At 37.3% G+C, this 24,493-nt stretch overlaps 1 protein-coding gene across 1 annotated transcript in view; it reads left to right on the top strand.

The window, feature by feature from the left end:
• The first annotated feature begins 299 nt into the window (after window positions 1-299).
• The window catches only part of RASA1 (RAS p21 protein activator 1), a 139,891-nt gene continuing 115,697 nt past the window's right edge, over window positions 300-24,493 (top strand). The window contains exon 1 of the mRNA XM_077139198.1: window positions 300-908. Within this exon, the coding sequence (XP_076995313.1) occupies window positions 388-908 (521 nt within the window). The 5' untranslated portion in view covers window positions 300-387. The remainder of the gene's footprint in view (window positions 909-24,493) is intronic.

The following is a 24,493-nucleotide window of genomic DNA, read 5'->3' as shown; positions in this document are numbered from 1 at the left end:
CGGCGGCGGCGGCGGCGGCTCAAGGAGCGGCGGCCGCCCCAGCCGCTTTCCTGTGCTCCCCTTCCTCTTTAGTGCAGTCAGGAAGTTTTTCGCTTCTGTGCATGTGTGTGTGTGCGTGTGTGGGTGTGTGAGGTGAAGGTTTGGGCGGCATTTGTGCAGGCGTTGGATTTTTTGCCCACTTCGCTTCCCGTAACCCGGGCAGCCTCGGAGCCTGGGCTGTGGCCCGAGGAGGGGGCGCGGCGGCGGGCTCCCTCCTTTTGTTGTTGTTTCCTCCGCCTGGGGAGCTGAAGAGGGGACGCGCCTGGGTGGGGTGACTCGGAGCCCGGGCCTGCTGGCCCCCGGGGCTCCCGGGCGGGCAGGGTAGGGCCGAGTAGAGCGGGCTTCAACATGATGGCGGCCGAGGCCGGGAACGAGGAGGGCGGTCCGGTGACCGCCGGGGCAGGAGGAGGCGGCGGGGCTGCGGGCTCCAGCGCCTATCCGGCAGTGTGTCGGGTGAAGATACCCGCGGCCTTGCCGGTAACAGCCGTGCCCTACCCTGGGCTGGCCGAAGCCGGAGTGGCCGGGACTCTGGGTGGTGGAGCTGCTTTGGCATCAGGGTTCCTAGGAGTCGGTTCCGTGGCGGGAGTCCTGGGGGGAGCCGGACTGACAGGGGGAGGTGCTGTTGCTGGCGTGGCTGGTGCTGCTGCTGCTGCCGGACCTGGTGGGGACATGGCTCTCACCAGAGGGATCCCTTCGTTGCCTGCCGAGACCCTCGGGCCAGGAGGAGGATTCCCCCCTCTGCCGCCCCCTCCTCCGTTCCCCTCCCTGGGCGCGGGCCTGGGAACAGTGGACGAAGGTGATTCTCTGGATGGACCAGAATACGAGGAGGAAGAAGTGGCCATCCCCCTGACTGCTCCTCCAACTAACCAGTAAGTCAAAACTGCTGCTCAAGGAACCAGGAAAGCTGGCTCTAAGAAAGAAGTGGGGCATGCAGAGGGAAACCTGTCTTGTTCTTTCAGCTGTTATTTGTTTTGAAAAAAAGTTTTGAAGCTTCAGGTTCCATGTGCGGGGATTTAATTTGATCACTCATCTTCCCTACAGGCACGCTCCCTGGCGTCTTCGTGTGTTTATTGCTCCTCTGGGAAGATGTAAAGTTTTTAAGATGGGAAGCTTTGGAAAATGTGTATTCAGTGAGAACCGGATATGGTTCTACCCCTTCCAAATTCAGGTGGTGGACTGGGATTCAGCTGAGATTGCAGCTACCAAGGCAGTCATTGTCTGTATTAGCCTGCGTATGTGTTCTCTGCTGAAGTTGGATGATTAGTGAGAATACTTGAATTACAAGTATTTAAGTATTGGGTTAAAATCATTTGAAAAATGCATGAGTCAGAATGTTTTGTTTTTGTTGTACTGCAAATCCTAATTTTTGTCTATTGGAAAAATAAAGTCTTTGAACCACTTATGAAAACCTGTGTCAGAGAGAAGCAGGAAAGGAGTTTTGTGAATTACAGGTGTGGTTAAGTGTCCACACTCTAAAAATGTCTGTAACTTGTTCTATTGAATTGGTATTTATTAATATTAGTAATTCTTTAATAGCTGAATAAGTGCAGTGCTGAAGCAAGACAGAATTAATAGTGCTTCCCCTTTAACCCTTTGTTGGTGGTCATTTTAGTATTGTATTTGAAAATTGTTTGACATTCTACTGCAGAGTATATAGGACAAACGACTTTTTAAAAAGTCATTACCCATCTTGTTCTTTTCTTAAATGGACTTAGGTGTGTATTTATAAAAATGGATGTTGATGAGAGGAAAATGTTGACATGGGAAGTGGTGATAGGTAAAACTTGTTTATGGATCCCTGACATTAGTCTTAATTGACATTTAGAATTTTAAAAATTTGGTATCAGAAGAAAAAAGACTTAGTTCAGATGTTGATAATCACTGGACAGTTGAAAGTGTTTTGAATAAGCTTCTTTAAAGGATTTAGAAAGGACTTAAAAACTGATTAGGAAAAGATTCTGTAATAATAATCCATATTTTGACTTAAGGCTACATCTTTTGATGTTTAAGGTACAAAAGTAAAGTTATGCCAGCTATAGTATGGGGATGTTGTATTCCCTTTATATTAATGCAAAGTTCATTTGTCCTGTCATTTTATTCCAATTTATTTATCCTATCTATGTATTACAGACTTTTCTGAGGCTATTAAATTTGTAATTTTATAGCAGTACTTGCAAATTTCCAATTTTTGTTGTAAAAATCAGTCAGTTGAATATTTGAGTGTCCACTAAGTGCTTGGCATGGTAGTTAACAATAAAGTGCAGTTTTTCATACTGAAAGAATCTACAGAATCTAGTCTTATGCTGTTTCACAGCTAAATTGAATTAGGCGTATTTTTGATATTATAGTTCTAAATTTTCAGTAAACGTAAACGTATTTAATAGTAAACATAGAACATGTTTGTGAGAAGTCTGTTGTGTGAGATTTCTATCCTTATATGTGTTCCGGAGTAAAAATGTTAATAGGGCTATATTTATGAGAATTTTTCATGTTCTAAAAAGTATCCCATTTCTACTATGTTTTAAAAATTTGCCACTGAGGAGTACAAATTTCCTTTTTTTCTTTATCTTAGATATCAACTCAGTCACTGGAGGCAATACAGTATAGTGGTTAAGCTTGCAAATTCTGAAGTTAGACAACATTTGGGTTGGAATCCTGACTGCCGCTTAGTAGCTGTGTGATCTTGGAAAGGTCAGTTTCCTCATTTGTAGAATGAGGATAATAGTGGTACCTCCCCTGTAAGGTCATTTTGAAGATTTAATGAGAAACCTGAAAGTATTCAACACAGTGTTTGGCATATAGTAAGTGTTCAGTAAATAATCCCTGCAAATTACAATAGTATAATTTAATCATTATATTGCCTATTAATTCTTTTGTTAAAGGGATTCCCTTATTAATAGCTGTTTTAGAGAAGGTATTTTCTCCATTTTTTTTTGCATGGGCAGGCGCCAGGAATCCAACCCAGGTCTCCGGCATGGCAGGCGAGAATTCTGCCACTGAGCCACTGTTGCCACCACCCTTAGAGAATGTTTTTTGATTTCCAAAAACTTATACTATGTGCTATAAGTTTACCGTGATTACTTATATTAACATTTTTTTTAGCTTAATAAAGGCTTCCAGGAATAGGTTAAGCAATTTCAGTGGTGACGTTCAAGTGTTTTCTATAAGCTCCTATTTTTAAATTGAAGAGGAGAAAAGTCTTAACTTAGTTAAAAATGTCAAATCTTTTGAAAAAATACTGAAGAAATATTTTTAGACTAAATTAATATTTGATTAATAGTGACTAATCACATTAGTTAATGATAGCATCTAGGTATTAAGGAGGTTCAGATCACAGATTTGAGTCCAGAAATGGTTTGTTAGACTAAGGTTCCTTAGTCACAGAGTTTAACTTTGTATCCAGCTGATTTTGTATTGTTGGTCACAAGAGAGTCAAGTGACAGTATGTAGATAGACCAGTGCAAATGTATTAACAGTAGTAGTATTTTGTACCTTGATTTTCTGTTGTGCACTGTGACTCATTAGTTTCATATTTACTACTGAGTATTTTCATTAGTTTAGGGTTGGAAAAGTTTAATTTTAACTATTACATTTATTTGAATATTTTCCTTTTACCAAGTTTTGAGAAAAAAACTTTTAAAAGAGAAATAATTCATCTCATCTTTTTTTTCTGCTATGAAGGGTTCTGTATCTAATACTGCTAATTTCATTTTCATTAGAGAGAAAAGGTTAAATTAAAGGAGTTTGTCACTGGCATTTCCTGTAATTTTGTGGAGCTGCTTCACTCTTTCTTTTTTCCATAGGGGTAAGGTGGTGGTAAAGAAGTATTGTTCTCCCAGTCCACCTTCAGCCATATGTAGAGATTTTTAACAGTGAGGCTACAGTACCATGTGGCTCTTGGGCTTAGCACTGTAGTTATAATGACAAATACACAGATACCTATTACTTGTACTTACATATTTGGAATATTTAATAATTAGTTGCCCAGCATTTAAAAATAGAGTGATTTCACATGTAAGAAGTCTGGATTTCTAGCATCTCTTGAAAGATCACAGGGTGTGGCTATATCTGGTGGGTATTTCTACATGACAGTAGATTACTAGAGCTGAATAGTAGTCTCCCTTTTTAGGTGGGTTCTGAGCTCTCCAGTTGCCATAATCTATTCCAGGCCTGCTTTGCTTCTGATATTGCTTGCCTGGCACCTGGCTTGTTCTTACTCTGAACTAATAAATATCCAGTTTACCGGGTTTACTGTCCTGAAACTTGAAGGAAAAAAAAGTAAGGGAATGTATAAGAATGTAAATAGTACCTTTCTTTTCCTTAAAAATCATCTTGTAGTCTCTGCAAAAATAAAACCGTTCTAAATTAAGTCAAACAGTTGCTGTAATGTTAGGACGCGTAAGGTCAGTTAACTTTGTCACTGACTGCAGTACAACTTTGAGTGAGTCGTTTCTTAATAAAAATGGAGGTGAGAATTACAAATATTAGTTATACACAGAGTAGTTGCTGACGAGGACCCAGATGATTTTTATTGTATTTTTGTGAATAGTAGAACAATGTCGTTAATGCTTCAGTGATAACAACAATGAATAAAATACCTCTTTTTTTTTTTCAATGAATCCCTCTTTTGGGGAGTTTTAGATTTAGAACAAAGTTAAGTAAATCAAGTACTATAAGATAGGTTAGATTAAAATATATGTCATGAGTGAAGTCTGAGCAAAGGGTCCTTGGTTGTGGATGTGTGCCAAAGAATGAGAAATTTGTATTCATTAGGATCACTGAAGTCTTTAAAGAAGAGTGGAATGTATTTTCCCCTCCTGTTTAATTTTTTCTGAACAGGAGGTCATTGTTTCCTATGCCCTTTGCTTAATGACTTTGTCACATGAAGAAGAATTGAGTTAAATGAGTATTAACTTTTGGTTCTTAGTAAAGAGCCTGACCTACTGAACTCTTATCTATGGCCTGGAGTGGGTTGAAGGGATTCATGAAGTTACTCAGGTACAGAGCAGCAGAAGGCTAAAATTACTGCACTGGTAGTACTTTCTTCTACTATTTTGCCTTCTGGATTTTATATGTCATATCTAATTTTCCTTCTTTTTACCTTTACTCATAGTCTTCCTTTCTACACTCTTCTCCACACCTCTCTCTTCTGTCTTCGTATCTGTCTCTAGTGTTCCCTTTAGTATTTCTTGCAGAGCTGGTCTCTTGGTCACAAATTCTCTCAGTGATTTTTTGTCTGAAAATGTTTTAATTTCTCCCTCATTTTTGAAGGACAGTTTCGCTGGATATAGAATTCTTGGTTGGCAGTTTTTCTCTTTTAATAATTTAAATATATTATCCCACTGTCTTTTTGCCTCCATGGTTTCTGCTGAGAGATCTGTGCATAGTCTTATTGGGCTTCTTCCCTTGTATGTGATGGATTGCTTTTCTCTTGCTGCTTTCAAGATCCTCTCTTTCTCTTTGACCTCTGACATTCTGATTATTAAATGTCTTGGAGTATGTCTATTTGGATCTATTCTCTTTGGGGTGCGCTGCACTTCTTGGATCTGTAATTTTAGGTCTTTGATAAGAGTTGGGAAATTTTCAGTGATAATTTCCTCCATTAGTTTTTCTCCTCCTTTTCCCTTCTCTTCTCCTTCTGGGACACCCACAACACGTATATTCGTGTGCTTCATATTGTCTTTCAATTCCCCGAGTCCCTGCTCATATTTTTCCATTTTTTTTCCTATAGTTTCTGTTTCTTGTCGGATTTCAGATGTTCCATCCTCCAGTTTTGAAATCCTGTGTTCTGTCTCTCGAAATCTACCATTGTAGGTTTCCATTGTTTTTTTCATCTCTTCTGCTGTGTCTTTCATTCCCATAAGTTCTGTGATTTGTTTTTTCAGACTTTCAGTTTCTTCTTTTTGTTCTTTCCTTGCCTTCTTTATATCTTCCCTCAATTCACTGATTTGGTTTTTGATGAGGTTTTCCATGTCTGTTCGTACATTCTGAATTAAATGTTTCAGCTCCTGTATTTCATTTGAATTGTTGGTTTGTTCCTTTGACTGGGCCATATCTTCAATTTTCCTAGTGTGATTTGTTATTTTTTGCTGGCGTCTAGGCATTTAATTACCTTAATTAGTTTATTCTTTGGAGATTGCTTTCACTTCTTTTATCTAGGGTTTTCTTGCTGGATGAATTTGTTGTCTATCTGCTCTTTGACATTCCGTTTAGCTTTATCTGGACCTTTAGCTTAAGTTTTGTTTAACAGAGGAGAATTTTTCAGTTCTTATTTTCTTGTTTCTTGCCCTGCTTGTGTGTTGCCTTCCCCCCCCCCCCACACACACACACTTAGGAGGGTCTACTTAGATATTATAGACCCCAGCCAGATTTTCCCAGACCAAACTGGCCTCCTATCAGGAGGAAAGAGTCACCTGCATCGGTTTTCCCTGAGGGTGAGACCCAGCAGGTTGAAAGACTTTCCTGTGAAGTCTCTGGACTCTGTTTTTCTTATCCTGCCCTGTGTGTGGCTCTTGTCTGACTGCAGGTCCCACTTTGGCAGACTCTCCCTGCTGGGGGCGTGGTGGAGACAGAGGAGAGGTTGTAGGCTGGTTTTAATGGCTTCAAATTACCAAGCCCTGGTGTCTGAATTCCTTGATGGAGGGATTCCACCTGAGTTGGGCTTTACCCCTCCCCTGGGGAAGGCACAGGCTCCAGACAAGCCCCCAAAAGAGCTCACTTCTGCCTATGCCTGGGGCAGTTGCAGCCTGAAAAGTCCTGCCGCTGTATCCAGAGGCAGTCAAACCTTTGTAGATACACAGCCACAAAACCTCTGTTTCCTTCCTTTTTTCTTCCCCCTTTTTCTGTCAGTCCTGCCCCCTTGGCGCTGGGGCAAAAATGAGCAACCTCCGCTTTGATCAGGTTCACCTAAGCTGGGGGCCTATTTTTAGTAGTCAGAATTTGTTAATTAGTTCCACAAGTGGTGTTTGATTGTGCCCAGTCCCTGCTGCTGGTAAAGTCCTTTCCTTTCCCGTCTGGGAAGCAAGCTATGGGGGAGGGGCACTGGCTGCCGTAGCTTTGGGAACTCATGGTTCTGGGGGGTGCTCGCAGCCGGTCCAGCTGGTCCAGACTGGGGTGCGCTGTGTGTCTGGTCACTGACGTGGCCTTAGGAGCTGTTCTGTACTGTTTCTGGTTATTTAGTAGTTGTTCTGGAGGACGAAATTAAACGCGCACATTGTTAAGCCTCCATCTTGACCCGGAAGTGCCCCCAGAAGGCTAAAATTGATTTGAATCAGTTGTTATCCACTTTGGGGAAGTCAGGCAAACCTTGTTAATAGAGACATAAAGAAAAAGAGGGGTGGTGTAAATTAGGAAGGAGAAAAGGAAAATGAAGAATACCCTTTTCTGGTATCCTGTCTCTTCATTGGGAGTTAAGGAAATAAGAGAAATTACTTTTAAGAGCAACTCAAAAATGTATTCTTACTTCAAGAATACCCAAAATGGTACCTTTTGGGGAAAAGGTTATAATAATTATAAACAATAATGGTTTTTACTGCTGGCATTATTTTGTTGCATACTATGTAACAAACTGTTGTAATTGTTTACATGTATTATTTCTAATACCTGTTATCTTTTGCTGCATAATAAAGCACTCCAAAACTTACTTGATAAAACAACAGTTATTTGCTCATGATTCTGCAATTTGGGTAGGGCTTAATGGGGTCTGCTCCATGTATCATCTGTTGGTTGTAACATCAAAACTAACTTAACTCACAAGCATGGCACCTCAGTTGGGATGACAGGAACAACTGGTGTATAGTTGGGCATTGCTTTTCTCCCAGGTAGCTTCTCTACAGCTTGGGTTTCTTCACTGCGTGTGGCTGGGTTTCAAGAAGGAGTGTTGCAAGAGGATAAGCCTCATTGTACCTCTTTGTTTGTCATGTTTTTAATGTCCCAGTGGCCAAAAGTAGTCACTGAGTTAGTCTGAGAAGCAGCTGTACAAGGGCATGAATAGGAAAGGTGAGATTTGTTGGGGGCATGAAAGTAACAATCTACCACATGTGTTATTCATTTACATGTGATATGAGATAGGAACAAGAATAGAAGTGATTGAGGGAGGCTAGGGTAGGAAAAAGGGCAAATACTTACAAGCTCTTTGGTAGGTCCAATATAGTAAGTTATCTTTCATTATGTGATTCAGATATTCCCACAGTAGATGTTGGTTTTGACTACCATTATTTTAATTTTAAACCAAAATAGTGAGTGTGGGTGTTGACTGTGGCTCATGTTTGAATAAATATAGGAATTTGAATGTTAGGTGTATTATCTTGAAATGACCTGTGGTACATTTCAGCTTGGTGCTAAGTTAAAAATATTTGCTACTAGATATAACTTATTGATATTTTTTCTTAGGTTTGAGCATTATTAATTATAATAATTATAATAATTATTAATCTCAATATTATTTGGGAATACAATTTTAGACAGTTTGGTGATTTCGTGATTCAATGAGTAAAATACTGAACATCATAGGGGACAAAAAGAAACATAAAAGATATTTCTTATCTCCATGGACTATAGTCTGGTTGGAAAATGATGCATTACTGATAAAGAATAAGATGATAAAATTATCTTGCAGTTGTAGATAAATTTTTAAAATTCAGAGGATACTTGTGGAAGAGTTAATGAAATTAAAGAGTTGTTTGATTTATCATGCTATGTTGCTCTTTTGCTGAGGTTTTATGGAGAAAAATGCTGATCAGTTTTTGTAGTGTTGGTGTTTGATATTATAGTCATGAAAGTGATATGCATAGATACATTGAATTTCAGTAACCCTCTCATTGACCAGTTGTAGAGGCCAACTTAGGTAGAGTTGCTTGCTTCAGTAGATAGTGATAGAACTGGGACAGAACCCAGTTCTCATAATTTTTCAGATGTTTTGACTGGAGTAATATTTATAGTGAAGTTTTTTTGGAGGGAACAGGGTGGGTGGGGATGGGAAAGACAGCCATGTGTTCTCTAAACATTCACTGTATGCCTGGCACTTTACATAGTTTATCTCATTTAATACTTCTGACTATACAGTGAGAATAGAGCTCATCCTCATTTTTATTGTTGAGAAAACACAGTGATAGACCTGGAATTCTGTTGGAAATCTTATGATTTTCATATGCCTTGTCCCCTTCCACATATATAATACACAACTACACACACACACACACACACACACACACACACACACACACGTATCTATACATACCTGCACAAAAGTTAATGTATTTCAGGGCTGACCAGTCACTTGTTAAGCCTGCATCTCTGAAAGGGTCTTTGATAATTTTGGAGCTGTTTAAATGAGCATTTGCTAATTAGAAAGTAGAATCCTTATTCTTTGAAGTCTTACATTTTGCTTTAGAAAATAAGAACTTTCCTTCTACTATACCTTTCTTCTTCATGACTCAGTAACTTCTTTCTTTTCTTTTGGCTGTACCCATGTTGAAAGATGGAACATTTATATCTGATTATTATAATGTGAAAAGAATCCTACACCTGACCATGGTGGCTTTGGAAAATCCTAGGGGTGACACATCTATTCCAACAAATTTTTTTTATTCTGTATTCATTGTTTTAACTTTGAATGTTATTTTAAAAATTGCTTCCTCTAATATATCTGTCTCAAGCTAAGGGAAAGATTTAGAGGTCCCTTTCAACTCTTTATGTCTTCTTTGTAAATATAACTCATTCACATTTAAGACACATGCTATAGTAGAATCCTATCCTTTTTCTCTTTATGTCTACCTGCATACTAGTCTATCTAATTTTTAAATTAAATGCTTTATTTTGAGATAATTGTAGATTCACATAACACTTGTAAGAAATAATACAGAGAGATTCCATGTACCCTTCACCCATTTTCACTCAGTGGTACCATCTTGCATAAATCATCACAATCAGAAAAGTAACATTGATAAAATCCACCTATCTTATTCAGATTCACCAATTGTGCATATGCTTATTTGTATGTGTGCATGTGTGGTGTCTGTTTAGTTTTGTACAGTTTCATTACATCTGTAGATTTGTGCAATCATGACTTTATAAAACAGTTTTACCACCACTACCCTTTTATAACCCTTCTTAATCACCCCCGTCATTCCGAAATCCCTGGAAATGAATAATTTCTTTTCCGTTTTGTCCTTTTAAGAAGGTTAAATAAATGGAATTAATATGGTATGTGATCTTTTGGAATTGGCATTTATCCCTTAGCATATTTCGCTTGATATTTATCCAAGTTTTTGCATGTATCAGTAGTTTATTCTTTTTCATTATTGAATATGGATGTACATAGTTTGTTTAATGGTTCAGTTATTAAGAAAATGTTTGGGTTACTTCTAATTTTAGCTCTTAAGTAAAAACTTGGTATGAACATTTGTGTCTATGTTTTTGTGTGAACATGTTTTCATTTCTGTCAAATAAATGCCCAGGAGTGCAATTGTTGAGTTATGTGGTACTTACAAGTTCAGTTTTATAAGAATCTGCCACTCTGCTTTCAAGAGTAGTTGTGTCCTTTTACATTCCCACTAATGGTGTATGAGTGATCCAGGTTCTCTGTATCTTTGTCAGCATTTGGCAGTGTTAGCATTTTTTATTTTAGTCATTCTGATAGATGTGTAGTGTGACATCTCATTGTGGTTTTAATTTGTATTTGCCTAATGGCTAGTGATGCTGAAAATCATTTTCCTGTGTTCATTTGCTAGCTGTATATCCTCTTTGGTGAATGTCCATTCATGTCTTTCATTCATTTTCCAGTGGGTATTTTAAAAAATTATTGGATTTTGAGAGTTCTTTATATATTCTAAGTACTAGTCCTTTGTTGGATATGTGATTGCAGATTTTCTCTCAATCTGTAGCTTGTCTTTTCCTCCTTTTAACAGGAGAAAAAGTGCTCAGTTTTATTGAGGTCTAATTTATTAGTTTTATTTTTATGAATTGTCTTTTTAGAGACCAGTCTGAGAACTCATTACGTAGACCTAAGTCCCCCCAAACTTCTGTTTTTTCCCAATTGTTTTATAGTTTTGCATTGAGGTAAATCATTTTTTGTCAAAGGAATGAGATTTAAATCAAGGCTCATTGTTTCACTTATATATACCCAATTATTCTAGCCCCATTTTTTTTCTCATTGAGATTGATTTATTTAAACTACAGATATTATCAAAAGATTTGCAAATAAATGTGTGTCACCTATAGCTCTTTCTTTGACTAACAGTAACAAATTCTGAATATCTTCAAGTCAGACGCAACTGAATAATGTTTTATAAATTCAGAATTTCTTTGAATAAGATTATCTTTTTCTAGAAGCAGTCACAAGGCATAAGTAGATTTACAGCACTGAAAAGGATTTTTCTTTTCCCTTCCCATGTAAAAACAGGTTAAAAGCTTAAGTCCAAATCTTTCTAAGTGCCCATATAAAATTTTGGCTAGTGCCATTTTTTTAAAAAAACTTTTTTTCTTTTATAATATAACATAATATACAAAGCAAAGAAAGAAAAAAGCAATTATTTTCAAAGTTCTCTTCAAGTAGTTACAGAACAGATCCCAAAGTTTGTCATGGGCTACCATTTCATCATCTCAGATTTTTCCTACTAGCTGCTCTGGAACACTGGAGGCTAGAAGGGGGAAAATATATATATATATATATATATATATATATATATATATATATATATATATATATATCGATAATATGGGATAGGGGGATAGAACTAGTTGGTGTTCTGGAGAGGCTGGCCCCTCTGCATGTTAGGACTTATCTAGTCCAGGGACCCATCTATAGGTTGTAGGTTTCTGAAAAGTTACCCTGGTGCGTTGAACCTTTGTAGAATCTTATATATCTCCCTAGGTATTTTTTAGGATTGGCTGGAATGGTTTTGGTTTGATTTTGGCAAGTTATGATATATAGCAATGTCTAATGACGCTTGTGTAAGAGTGACCTCCAGAGTAGCCCCTCAACTCTATTTGAACTCTCTCAGCCACTAATATCCTATTTGTTACACTTCTTTTCCCCCTTTTGGTCAGGATGGTGTTGTTGATTCCATGGTGCCAAGGCCAGACTCATCCCTGGGAGTCATCTTTCAGGCAGCCAGGGAGACTTTCACCCCTGGATGTCATGTCCCATGTAGTGGGGAGGGCAATGGTTTCACTTGCAGAGTTGAGTTTAGAGAGAGGCCACATCTGAGCAACAAAGGAGGTCCTCTGGAAGTAACTCTTAGGCATACCAATAGGTAAGTTAAGCTTCTCTGTTAACACGTGTAAGCTTCACAAGAGCTAGTCTCAAGATCAGGGGCTTGGCCTATTGATTTAGGTGTCCCTGCTGTTTGACACAGTGCCAGGGGTTTCCCTGGTAGTAAAGTTTAATAGCTCCATTTTTTCTCCTGTCCTTCAGGGCACTTTGCCAGTACCTTTTGATTGTCTGCTTAATATTCTCTGGGATGTATCCAGGCATTACATTAAGCTATACAGGATTAAAGGCCCTCATTCTTATTCTGGGTACCCTAGCCAACATCGTAAAGTCAAAAAGTATCTTTCTTCATTGAGTTTTTTTTTGGTATAAAAATCAGTTGGGAATATTTGTTCAGGTCTTCTTCTGGATCTGTATTCTTTTCCATTTATCTGTGTGTCTGCATCTGTTGGTACTACACTGCTTTTATTATTGTGACTATGTAATAAGTCTTAATATTAGGTCTTGTGATTTCTCCCATTTTATTCTTTCCCAAAATGGCTTTAGCTGTTTTAGTGCTTGCATCTTTACATGCGAATTTTAGAACAAGCTTGTCCATGTCTGTGAAAACTTTTCTGGAATTTTCATAGGAATTGCATTGAACTTAAATATTAATTTTGGGAGAATTGACATCTTTACTAAATCGACACAGTATGTGTTTCCATTTATTTAAGTTTTCTTTATTTTTTTAATTAGCATTTTGTAATTTTCAATATGTAGATCCTGTATGTGTTTTGCTAGAGTTATAGTGATTTTTTTTTCCCCTTTGGGGTGATTTTGTAAATGGTATTGTGTTTTTAATTTACAGAATACACCTGTTCATTGTTAGTATGTAGAAGTGAGATGATGTTTTTCAGTGTTGATCTTGGACCCTACAACCTTGCAAAACTCGTTTTTAAATTCTAAGAGTGGGTGTTTTTTTGTAAATTCCTTGGCTTTTTTTTTTTAACATACACAATCATGTCACCTGTAAATAGGGACAGTTTTATTTCTTGCCAATCTGGTTACTTTTTCCCCCATTTTCTTACCTTATTTCATTGGCTAGAACTTCCAATATTATGTTAAATAAGAGTGGTGAGAGCAGACATCATTGACTTGTAGCTGAACTTAAATGGAAAGCATTCAGTATTTTCTGCATTAAATATGATGTTAATTGTAGATTGTCTTTTTGTTTTTCTTAGTAGATGTTACTTTTCAGGTGTGGTAGTTTACTTCTTTTTCTTGTTTTCTGCAATTTTTTTTTATCATGAGTTGGTGTTGGATTTTGTCAAATGCTGCTTCTGTGTCAGTTCATGTGACCCTATGATTTTTTTTTTTCTTTAGCCTGTTGAAATAGTGGATATTCATATGTTGAGCCAGTCTTGCATACCTGGAATAAATTCCACTTGTTCATGGAGTATGATTCTTTTGAAACATAGTTGAATTCAGGTTGCTATATTATGCTGAGTATTTTGTATTTAAGCTAATGGTCATAGTTTCCTTTTCTTGTGTTGTCCTTGTCTGATTTTTATATATGGATCAAACTGGCTTCATTGTGTGAGGTGGGAAATGTCCCTCTTTTTCTATTTTCTGGAAAAGTTTGTGAAGTATTGGTATTAATTCTTCTTTAAATAATTAATAAAATTCTCCAGTGAATAATCTGGACATGGAATTTCTGCTTTTGAACTTTTTAATTATGAATTCACTTTTTAATGATTATGAAACTATACATATTATTTGTTTTATCTTGGTTGAATTTTGGTAGTATACAGTGAGGAATTGGTTTGTTTCTCTAAATTGTTGAATTTATGAGAATAAACTTGTTTATAGTATTCCATTATTATTCTGTTAATGGCTTTTGAATATACAGTGATGCTTCCTGTTTTATTCCTGATATTGATGATTTGTGTCTTTTTCTTTATTGGCCTTGCTAGAGGTTTACCTGTTTCATTAATTTTTTGAAGAACCAGTTTTTTGCTTCTCATTGAATCTGTTTCGGTTTTCAATTAGACTTATTTCTGCTGTTTTATTATTTTCTTATACTGTGTGCTTTGAGCTTATTTTCTTTTTCTTCTTTTTTTTTAGCTTCTTGAGGTGGGAACCTATAGTTATTGATGTTAGATCTCTCTTCTTTTCTAATATAAGCATTTTAATGCTGTATATTTTCCTCTTAACTGATTTGGCCAGTCCCACATTTTTTTTTTCTCAACTACTCTAATAATGACATTTAAAAAAACTTTTTTTTATCATGGTAACATATGATAACAAAATTTCCCATTTTAACAATTTTTGAGTGTACTTCACTAGTATTAATTATATTCTAGGTATTTCATTTAGTGGAATCATACAATGTCTGTCCTTTGTGTCTGGCTTTTTTCACTCAACATAATGTCTTCAAGGTTCATTCATGTTGTAGCATGTGTCAGAAGTTTGTTCCTTTTTCTGGGTAAATAAGATTTGTTTGAATGATCATACCACACTTTGTTTACCCATTTGTCGTACATTTTGTTGATGGACACTTGGGTTGTTTCCACCTTTTGTCTATTGTGAATAATACTGCTGTGAACATTGGTGTAGAATTATCTGTTCAGATTTGTGCTTTCAGTTCCTTAATGTACATACTTAGAGGTGGAAATGCCAGGTTATGTAGTATCCCTTGTGTAACTTTTGGAGGAACTGTCAAACTGTTTTCCTCAGTGACTGTCATTTTACATTCCCACCAAAAATGTACAAAGATTCCAATTTTTCTGCATCATTGCCGACAGTTATTTTGTGTGTGCTTTTTTTTTTTTTTGTAATATCCATCCTACTGGATGTGGAGCAGTATCTCATTGTGCTTTTCTTCATTTCCCTAATAACTTATTATGTTGAGCATCATTTTATGTGATTGTTCACCATTTGGGTATGTTCTTCGGAGAAATTGTTCTAGTCCTTTGTACATTTAAAAAGTTGAGTTGTTTTCTTGTTGAGTTGTAGCAGTTCTCTATATATTTTGGATTTAAACCCTTAGATGTATAATTTTCACCTTTTTTTTTTTTCCCATTCTGTAGGTTGGATTTTCACATTGTTAATTGTCCTTTGATGCCCAAATGAAGTCCAGTTTATCTGTTTTTCTTTTGTTCCTTTCAAATCTCTAGGAACCCATTGCCAAATATAAAGTCATGAAAGCTTTTTCCTATGTTTTTTTTCCTAAGACTTTTATGGTTTTAGCTTTTTTGTTTAGGTACTTGCTGAAATGTGAGTTAATTTTTATATATGGTAGGAGGTATGGGTCCAACTTTATTTTACAGGTAGAGATCTAATTTTCTGAGCACAATTTGTTGAAGAGATTATTCTTTTCTCCATTTAATTTGCCTAACATTCTTACTGAAAATCAGTTGTCCATGGATAAGTGGCTTCCTTCTGTGACTCTCATTTCTATTCCATTGGTCTATATGTCTGTTCTTATGACAGCACCACACTGTTTTGATTATTTGGTGTTGTAGTAAGTTAAAATCAGGAGGTCTGAGACCTCAAAATTTATTCTTTTCAATATTGTAATGACTATTTGAGGTCCTTTGTGGTTTCAAATGAATTTTTTAAGTTAAAAATTAATTTTTTAAGTTAATTTTTAAATTTTTTTGTGAAGCATATCCATACGTGAACACAAACATTCTTACCATATGATCATTCCATTCTTGTTATATAATCAGTAACTCACAATATCATCACATAGTTGTGTATTCATCATCATGATTATTTCTTAGAACATTTGCATGAATTCAGAAAAAGAAATAAAAAGAAAACAAAAAAATTCCATAACCCTTACCCCTCCCTTTCATTGATCAGTAGCATTTCCATCTACTAAATTTATTTTAATATTTATTCCCCCAATAGTTATTTATTTTTAATCCATATGTTTTACTTGTCTGTCGATAAGGTAGGACCATCAGGCACAAGGTTTTCACACACAGTTGCATTGTGAAAGCTATATCATTACACAGTCATCTTCAAGAAACATGGCTACATGGTTCTACATTTTCAGGCAGTTCCCTCCAGCCTCTCCATTACATCTTAACTAAAAGGGTGATATCTGTTTAATGTGTGAGAATAACCTCCAGGATAACCTCTTGACTCTGTTTGGGGTCTCTTAGCCATTGACACTTTATTTTGTCTCATTTCTCTCTTCCCCATTTTGGTCAAGAAGGTTTTCTCAGTCCTTAATGCTGAGTCCCAGCTCATCCTAGGATTTCTGTCCCACATTGCCAGGAAGGTCCACACCCCTGGGAGTCATGCTCCATGTAGGGAGGGGGAGGGCGGTGAGTTTGCTTGTCGTGTTGGCTGAGAGAGAGAGGCCACATCTGAGCAATAGAAGAGGTTCTCTTGGAGGTAACTGTTAGGCCTGATTTTAAGTAGGCTTAGTCTGTCCTTTGCGGGGTTAAATTTCATATGAACAAACCCCAAGATTGGGGTCTCAGCCTATTGCTTTGGTTGTCCCCACTGCTTGTGAGAATATCAGGAATTCTCTACTTAAGGAGGTTGAATTTCCCCCCTTTCTCACCATTCCCTCAAGGGGACTTTGCAAGTACTTTTTTATTCACTGTTGAGATCGCTCTGGGATTTATCAGGGCATCACTCTGGACAAACCTACAAAATCTCATGCCCTACTCAAGGTTCCAGTACTATGGTATTCAATTCAGCTGTCCACATAAATTATATTAGGAAATACACTAGTCAGAATATAAATTTTGTACCAAATAAATATTTCTTTGCTTTACTCTCACACATAAGTTAAAGTTTTAAAATATGAATTACCATCTATTTTCAGCACCCTGCAGTATTGACATTCCTTTGTTCTTCCTCATGCAAAACCATTTTTAAATTTGTTCATTTAGTCACTATCATTATATACCCTAGGCATTTCTAGATTATACCATCTCAATCTTTGTCATCTATCTTTCTTTCTGAGTTCATTTGTGCCCTCAGGCCTCCTCCCTCTATCATTCTCACATTCAGCTTTATTCAGGTAAATTCTAACATTATTGTATTACAGTTAGGTAGTTTTGTGCTGTCCATTTCTGAATTTTTACAGTCCTGTTGCACAATCTGTATCCCTTCAGCTTCAGTTACTCAATATCTACCCTATTTCTATCTCCTGATGGTCTCTATTACTAACTGAAATTCTCCAAGTTCATTCACTAATGTCAGTTCATATCAGTGAGACCATACAGTATTTGTCCTTTTGTTTCTGGCTTTCTCACTCAGCATAATGTCCTTAAGGTCCATCCATGTTGCTACATACTTCATAACTTTATTTTGTCTTACAGCTGCATAATATTCCATTGTATGTATGTGCCATAGCTTGTTTAGCCACTCTTTTGTTGATGGACATCTCTTGACAATTGTAAATGATGCTGCTATAAACATTGGTGTGCAAATGTCCGTTGGTGTCCTTGCCCTTATGTCCTCTGAGTAGATAACTAGCCATGGTATTGCCTCGTTGTATGACAATTCTATACTTAGCTTCCTGAGGAACCACCAAACTGCCTTCCACAGCAGTTGTACCCTCTGACATTGCCACCAACAGTGGATTAGTATGCCTCTTTCTCCACTTTCTCTCCAGCACTTGTCATTTTCTGTTTTATTGATAATGGCCATTCTGGTGGGTGTGAGATGATATATCATTGTGGTTTTGATTTGCATTTCCCAGGGAAGTTGAGCATCTTTTCTTGTGCCTTTTGGCCTTTAGTATTTCCTCTTCTGAGAAATGTCTGTTCATGTCTTTTGCCCATTTCGTAATTGGGTTGTCTGTCTTTTTGTTGTTGAGTTGAACGATCTCTTTATATATTCTGGATAGTAGGGCTTTATCTGTTGTATCTTTTCCAAATATTGCCTCCCATGTGTAGGCTGTCTTTTTACTTTCTTGAAGTTCTTTGATGTACAAAAGTGTTTAATTTTGAGGAATTCCCATTTATTTATTTCTTCAGTGCTCGTTCTTTGGGTATAAGGTCTAGGAAACTGCCTCCTATTATAAGATGTATAAGATATTTCCCTACATTGTCTTTTGGAAGTTTTATGGTCTTAGATCTAATGTTTAGGTCTTTGATCCATTTTGAGTTAATTTCTATATAGGGTATGAGATATGGATCCTCTTTCATTTCTTTTGCATGTGGATATCCAGTTCTCTGGGCACCATTTATTGAAGAGACTGTTCTGTCCAGGTGAGTTGGCTTGACTGCCTTATCAGAGATCAGTTGTCCATAGATGAGAGGGCCTATATCTGAACACTCCATTTGATTCCATTGGTCAGTATATCTGTCTTTATGCCAGTATCATGCTGTTTTGACCACTGTAGCTTCATAATATGCCTTAAAGTCAGGTAGCATGAGACCTCGGACTTCATTTTTCTTTCTCAGGATATTTTTAGCTATTTGGGGCACCCTGCCCTTCCAGATGAATTTGGTTATTGGTTTTTCTGTTTCTGAAAAGTAAATTTTTGGGATTTTAATGGTATTGCATTGAACCTGTAAATCAATTTAGATAGAATTGACATCTTAGCTATATTTAGTCTTCCAATCCATGAACACAGTATGCCCTTCCATTTATTTAGGTCTTCTGTGATTTTTTTTTTGACAATTTCTCATAGTTTTCTTTTTATAGGTCTTTTATCTTTTTAGTTAAATTTATTCCTAAATATTTTATTCTTTTGGTTGCAATTGTAAATGGAATTTTTTTTCTTGATTTCCCCCTCAGATTGTTCATTACTAGTGTATAGAAACACTATAGGTTTTTGAGTGTTGATCTTGTAACCTGCCACTTTGCTGTACTCATTTATTAGCTGTAGTAGTTTTGCTCTGGATTTTTCAGGGATTTCAACATATAGTATCATATCATCTGCAAACAGTGAGAGTTTTGCTTCTTCCTTTCCAATTTTGATGCCTTATATTTCTTTTTCTTATCTAATTGTTCTGGCTATAACTTCCAACACAATGTTGAATAACAATGGTGATAGTGGACATCCTTGTCTTGTTCCTAGTCTTAGGGGGAAGGTTTTCAGTTTTTCCCTTTTGAGGATGATGTTAGCTGTGGTTTTTTTTTTTATATATTCCCTTTATCATGTTGAGGAAGTTCCCTTCTATTCCTATGCTTTGAAATGTTTTCTACAAGAAAGGATGTTGAATTTTGTCAAATGCCTTTTCTGCATCAGTCAGGATGATCATACGGTTTTCTGCTTTGATTTGTTGATATGGTGTATTTCATTAATTGATTTTCTTATGTTGAACCATCCGTGCATACCTGGGATGAATCCTACTTGGTCATGGTGTATAATTCTTTTAATGTGCTTCTGGATTTGATTTACAAGAAGTTTGTTGAGGATTTTTGCATCTATGTTCATTAGAGAGATTGGTTTGTAGTTTTCTTTTCTTGTAATATCTTTGTCTGGCTTTGGTATGAGGGTGATGTTGGCTCCATAGAATGAGTTAGGTAACTTTCCCTCCTCTTCAAGTTTTTTGAAGAGTTTCAACAGGATTGGTACTAATTTTTTCTTGAATGTTTGGTTGAATTCACATGTGAAGCCATCTGGTCCTGGACTTTTCTTTTTTGGGAGCTTCATAATGACTGATTCAATTTCTTTACTTGTGATTGGTTTGTTGAGGACATCTATTTCTTCTTGAGTCAGTGTTGGTCGTTCATGCCTTTCTAGGTAGTTGTCCATTTCATCTACATTGTCGGGTTTATTAACATAAAGTTGTTCATAGTATCCTCTCATTACCCCCTTTATTTCTGTGGAGTCGGTAGTTATGTCTCCTCTTCCATTTCTGATTTTATTTAATGCATCCTCTCTTCTTTTTGTCAGCCTCGCTAAGGGTCTATCAATCTTAGTGATTTTCATATAGAACCAACTTCTGATTTTGTTGATTTTCTCACTTGTTTTCATGTTCTCAATTTCATTTATTTCTACTGTAATCTTCATTATTTCTTTCCTTTCATTTGCTTTGGGGTTAGTTTGCTGTTCTTTCTCTAGTTCTTCCAAGTAGACCGTTAATTCCTGAATTTTTGCTCCTCCTTCTTTTTTTTGGTATAGGCATTTTAGGGCAATAAATTTCCCTCTTAGCGCTGCATTTGCTGCATCCCATAAATTTTGATATGTCATGTTTTCATTTTCATTTGACTCGAGGTATTTACTGGTTTCTCTTGTAATTTCTTCCTTGACCCACTGGTTGTTTAAGAGTGTGTTGTTGAGCCTCCATTTATTTGTGAATTTTCTGGCAGTCTGCCTGTTATTAATTTCCATCTTCATTCCTTTATGATCTGAGAAAGTGTTTTGTATGATTTCAATCTTTGTGAATTTATTGAGACTTGCTTTGTGACCCAGCATATGGTCTATCCTTGAGAATGATCCATGAGCACTTATGAAGAATGTGTATCTTGCTATTGTGGGATTGTAATATTCTATAAATGTCTGTTAAGTCTTGCTCATTTAGTGTATTGTTCAAATTCTCTGTTTCTTTATTGATCCTCTGTCTAGATATTCTGTCTATTGATGAGAGTGGGGAATTGAAGTCTACGACTATTATGGTAGATGTGTCTGTTTCTCTTTTCATTGTTTGCCTCATGTATTTTGGAGCATTCTGGCTTGGTGCAGAAATATTTATGATTGTTATGTCTTCTTGTTGAATTGCTCCTTTTATTAATACATAGTGTCCTTCTTTGTCTCATTTAACTGTTTTACATTTGAAGTGTAAAATTTGTTGGCTATTAATATAGCTACTTCTGCTCTTTTCTGATTGTTATTTGCATGAAATATCTTTTCCCAACCTTTCACTTTCAACCTGTGTTTATCCTTGGGTCTAAGATGCGTTTCTTGTAGACAGCATATAGATGGGTCCTGTTTTTTACCATTCTGCCAGTCTCTTTCAATTGGGGAGTTTAATCCATTAACATTTACTGTGTGGGTTTTTTTTTTTTTTTAACATGGGCAGGCACCGGGAATCGAACCCAAGTCCTCTGGCATCGCAGGCAAGCATTCCTGCCTGCTGAGCCACCTGGCCCAACATTTACTGTTATTACTTGTGGTAGTTAGATTCAGGTGTCAACTTGGTTAGTTGAAGGTGCTTAGTTCAATTGCTGTGGACATGAGCCAATGGCATGTGAACCTCATCTGTTGTTGATTACATCTGCAGTCTGCTAGGAGGCGTGCCTTCTGGAGTGAAGGATGTTTGATTTGATTGGCTGGTGCTTAAAAGAGAGACTCAACGTACCACAGCCCAAGCAGCTCAGCATACCTCATCTCAGCACTCGCAGCTCAGCCCAGGCCTTTGGAGATACAGATAGGAATCATCTGGGGAAAGTTGTTGGAACCCAGAGGCCTGGAGAGAAGGCCAGCAGAGATTGCCCTGTGCCTTCCCACATAAGAAAGAACCTCATTTGAAAGGTAGCTGCTTTTCCTCTGAAGAACTATACCTCAACTAAATAAATTCCTTTTTATTGAAAGCCAGTCCATGTCTGGTGTGTTGCATTCCAGTAGCTAGTAAACTAGAACATTACTGTATGGGCAGTAGTTTCTTCTACCATTTTGTGTTTTGGATTTTATGTGTTGTATCTAATTTTTCTTCTTTTTTACCTTTACTAATAGTCTTCGTTTCTACACTCTTCTCCACACATCTCTGTCCTATCTTTTCCTGTCTCTAGTGCTCCCTTTAGTATTTCTTGCAGAGCCAGTCTCGTGGTCACAAATTCTCTCAGTGATTTTTTTGTCTGAAAATGTTTTAATTTCCCCCTCATTTTTGAAGGACAAGTTTGCTGGATATAGAATTCTTGGTTGGCAGTTTTTCTCTTGGTAACTTAAATATATCATCCCACTACCTTCTCACCTCCATGGTTTCTGATGAGAAATCTACACAAAGTCTTATTGGGCTTCCTTGTATGTGATGGATTGTTTTTCTCTTGCTTCTTTCAGGATTCTCTCTTTCTCTCTGACATCTGACATTCTGATTAGTAAAGTGTCTTGGAGTACGTCTATTGGATCTATTCTGTTTGGGGTACGGTGCGCTTCTTGGATCTGTAATTTTAAGTCTTTCATAAGAGTTGGGAAATTTTCAGTGATAATTTCCTCTATTAGTTTTTCTCTTCCTTTTCTGTTCTCTTCTTCTGGGACACCCACAACACGTATATTCATGCACTTCATGTTGTCATTCAATTCCCTGAGTCCCTGCTCATATTTTTCCATTCTTTTCTCTGTATTTTCTTTTTCTTGTTGGATTTCAGATGTCCCGTCCTGCAGTTCACTAATCCTAACTTCTGTCTCTTGAAATCTAACATTGTAAGTGTCCATTGTTTTTTTCATGTCTTCTACTGCACCTTTCATTCTCATAAGTTCTATGATTTGTTTTTTCAGACTTTTAATTTTTTCTTTTTGTTCATTCCTTGCCTTCTTTATATCCTCCCTCAATTCATTGATTTGATTTTTGATGAGGTTTCTATGTCTGTTCGAACATTCTGAATTAATTGTTTCATTTCCTGTATCTCATTTGAATTGTTGGTTTGTTCCTTTGACTGGGCCGTATCTTCAGTTTTCCTAGTATGATTCGTTATTTTTTGCTGGCGTCTAGGCATTTAATTATCTTAACTAGTTTATTCTGGAAATTGTTTTCACTTTTTTTTTTACCTAGGATTTTCTTGATGACTTTGTTGTCTATCTGTTCTTTGACATTCAGTTCAGCTTATTCTAGTCCTCTGGCTTAGGTTTTATTTAACAGATCAGAATTTTTCAGTTCTTTTTTTTTTTTTTTTGCTTCTTGCCCTGCCTGTATGATGCCTTTTCCCCCTCCCCGACCTTAGGAGGGTCTACTTAGGTATTATAGGCCCCAGCCAGATTTTCCCAGACCAAACTGGCCTCCTCTCAGGAGGAGTCACTTGCATCAGTTCTCCCTGAGGGTGAGTCATAGCAGATTGCAAGGCTTTCCTATAAAGTCTCTGTACATTGTGTTTTTCCTATCCTGCCCAGTATGTGGCGCTTTTCTGCCTATGGGTCCCACCAGCATAAGGTGATGTGGTACCTTTAACTTCAGCAGACTCTCCCTGCTGGGAGCATGGTTTAGACAGAGGGGAGGTTGTAAGCTGGCTTTAATCACTTCACTTTTGAAGACCCTCGGGTCAGAATTCCTTGAGGGAGGGATTCTGCCTGAGCTATGCCCCACCCCTCTCCCAGGGAAGGCACAGCCTCCAGACAACACTCAAGCAAGCTTAATTTCTGCCTGTGCCTGGGGCATTGGAGCCTGAGAAGCCTTGCAGCTGTATCCAAAGAGCAGTCAAGCTGTAGACAGCCACAAAAAAGAAAAAGAAAAATCCTTTCAGAGCAGGACCCCTGTTCCTCGGGTTTGCCAATCAAGAGCTTAAGTTGATGTGTTGCTCTGTATATCTCCAGGTCCTGTGTGCCCCCTCCTTTCCTTTAGGGCCCAGACCTTTTCAAATCCAAAAAAAAAAAAAAAAATCTCCTTTTTTTTTTTTTTTTTTCCCCACTGTTAGCCCTGCCCTCTCTGTGCAGGGGCAAAACCCAGCAACCTCTGCTTTTACTCCAGGTTCAACTGAGGTGGGGCCTATTTTTAGTAGTCAGAATTTGTTAATTAATTCCGCAATAGGAGCTTGGTTGTGCTCAGCCCCTGCTGCTGGCAAAGTCTCTTTCCTTTCCCCTCTAGGAAGCAGCCTGTGGGGGAGGGGCATGAGCCACTTTGGTTTGTGGAACTCACTGTTCTGGGTGGGCTCGCAGCTGGTCTAGTTTGTCCAGACTGGGGTACGCTGTGTGTTTGTCACTGATGTGGTCCCAGCAGTTGCTCTGTACTGTTCCTGGCTATTTATTTGCTGTTTTGGCCAACGAACTAAATCCCTCACCTTGCTAAGCCGCCATCTTGGCTCACTATCCTCATATGAATTTTAGGATTGGCTTTTTCATTTTTGTAAAAAAAAGGCTGGTGAAATTTTGATAGGTATTGTGCTCAATCTGTAGATGAATTTGGGGTAGCGTTATATGTTAATCTTCATATCCATGAATGTGAGCTGTGTTAGCATTTACTTAAGGTTTTTTTCACCAGTGTTTTCTTATTTTCAATGTACATGTCTTTCGCCTCCTTGGTCAAATTTATTCTTAGGTATTCATCCTTTTTTTTTTTTTCATCCTTTTAATTGCTATTTAAATGGAATGGTTTTCTTAATTTTCACTTCAGATTTTTTCAGTGCTGTTGTGGA

This window comes from Tamandua tetradactyla, chromosome 21, assembly GCF_023851605.1.
Source record: "Tamandua tetradactyla isolate mTamTet1 chromosome 21, mTamTet1.pri, whole genome shotgun sequence".
In the NCBI taxonomy this organism is placed as follows: domain Eukaryota; kingdom Metazoa; phylum Chordata; class Mammalia; order Pilosa; family Myrmecophagidae; genus Tamandua; species Tamandua tetradactyla.
This window is presented reverse-complemented; position numbering and strand designations above follow the sequence as displayed.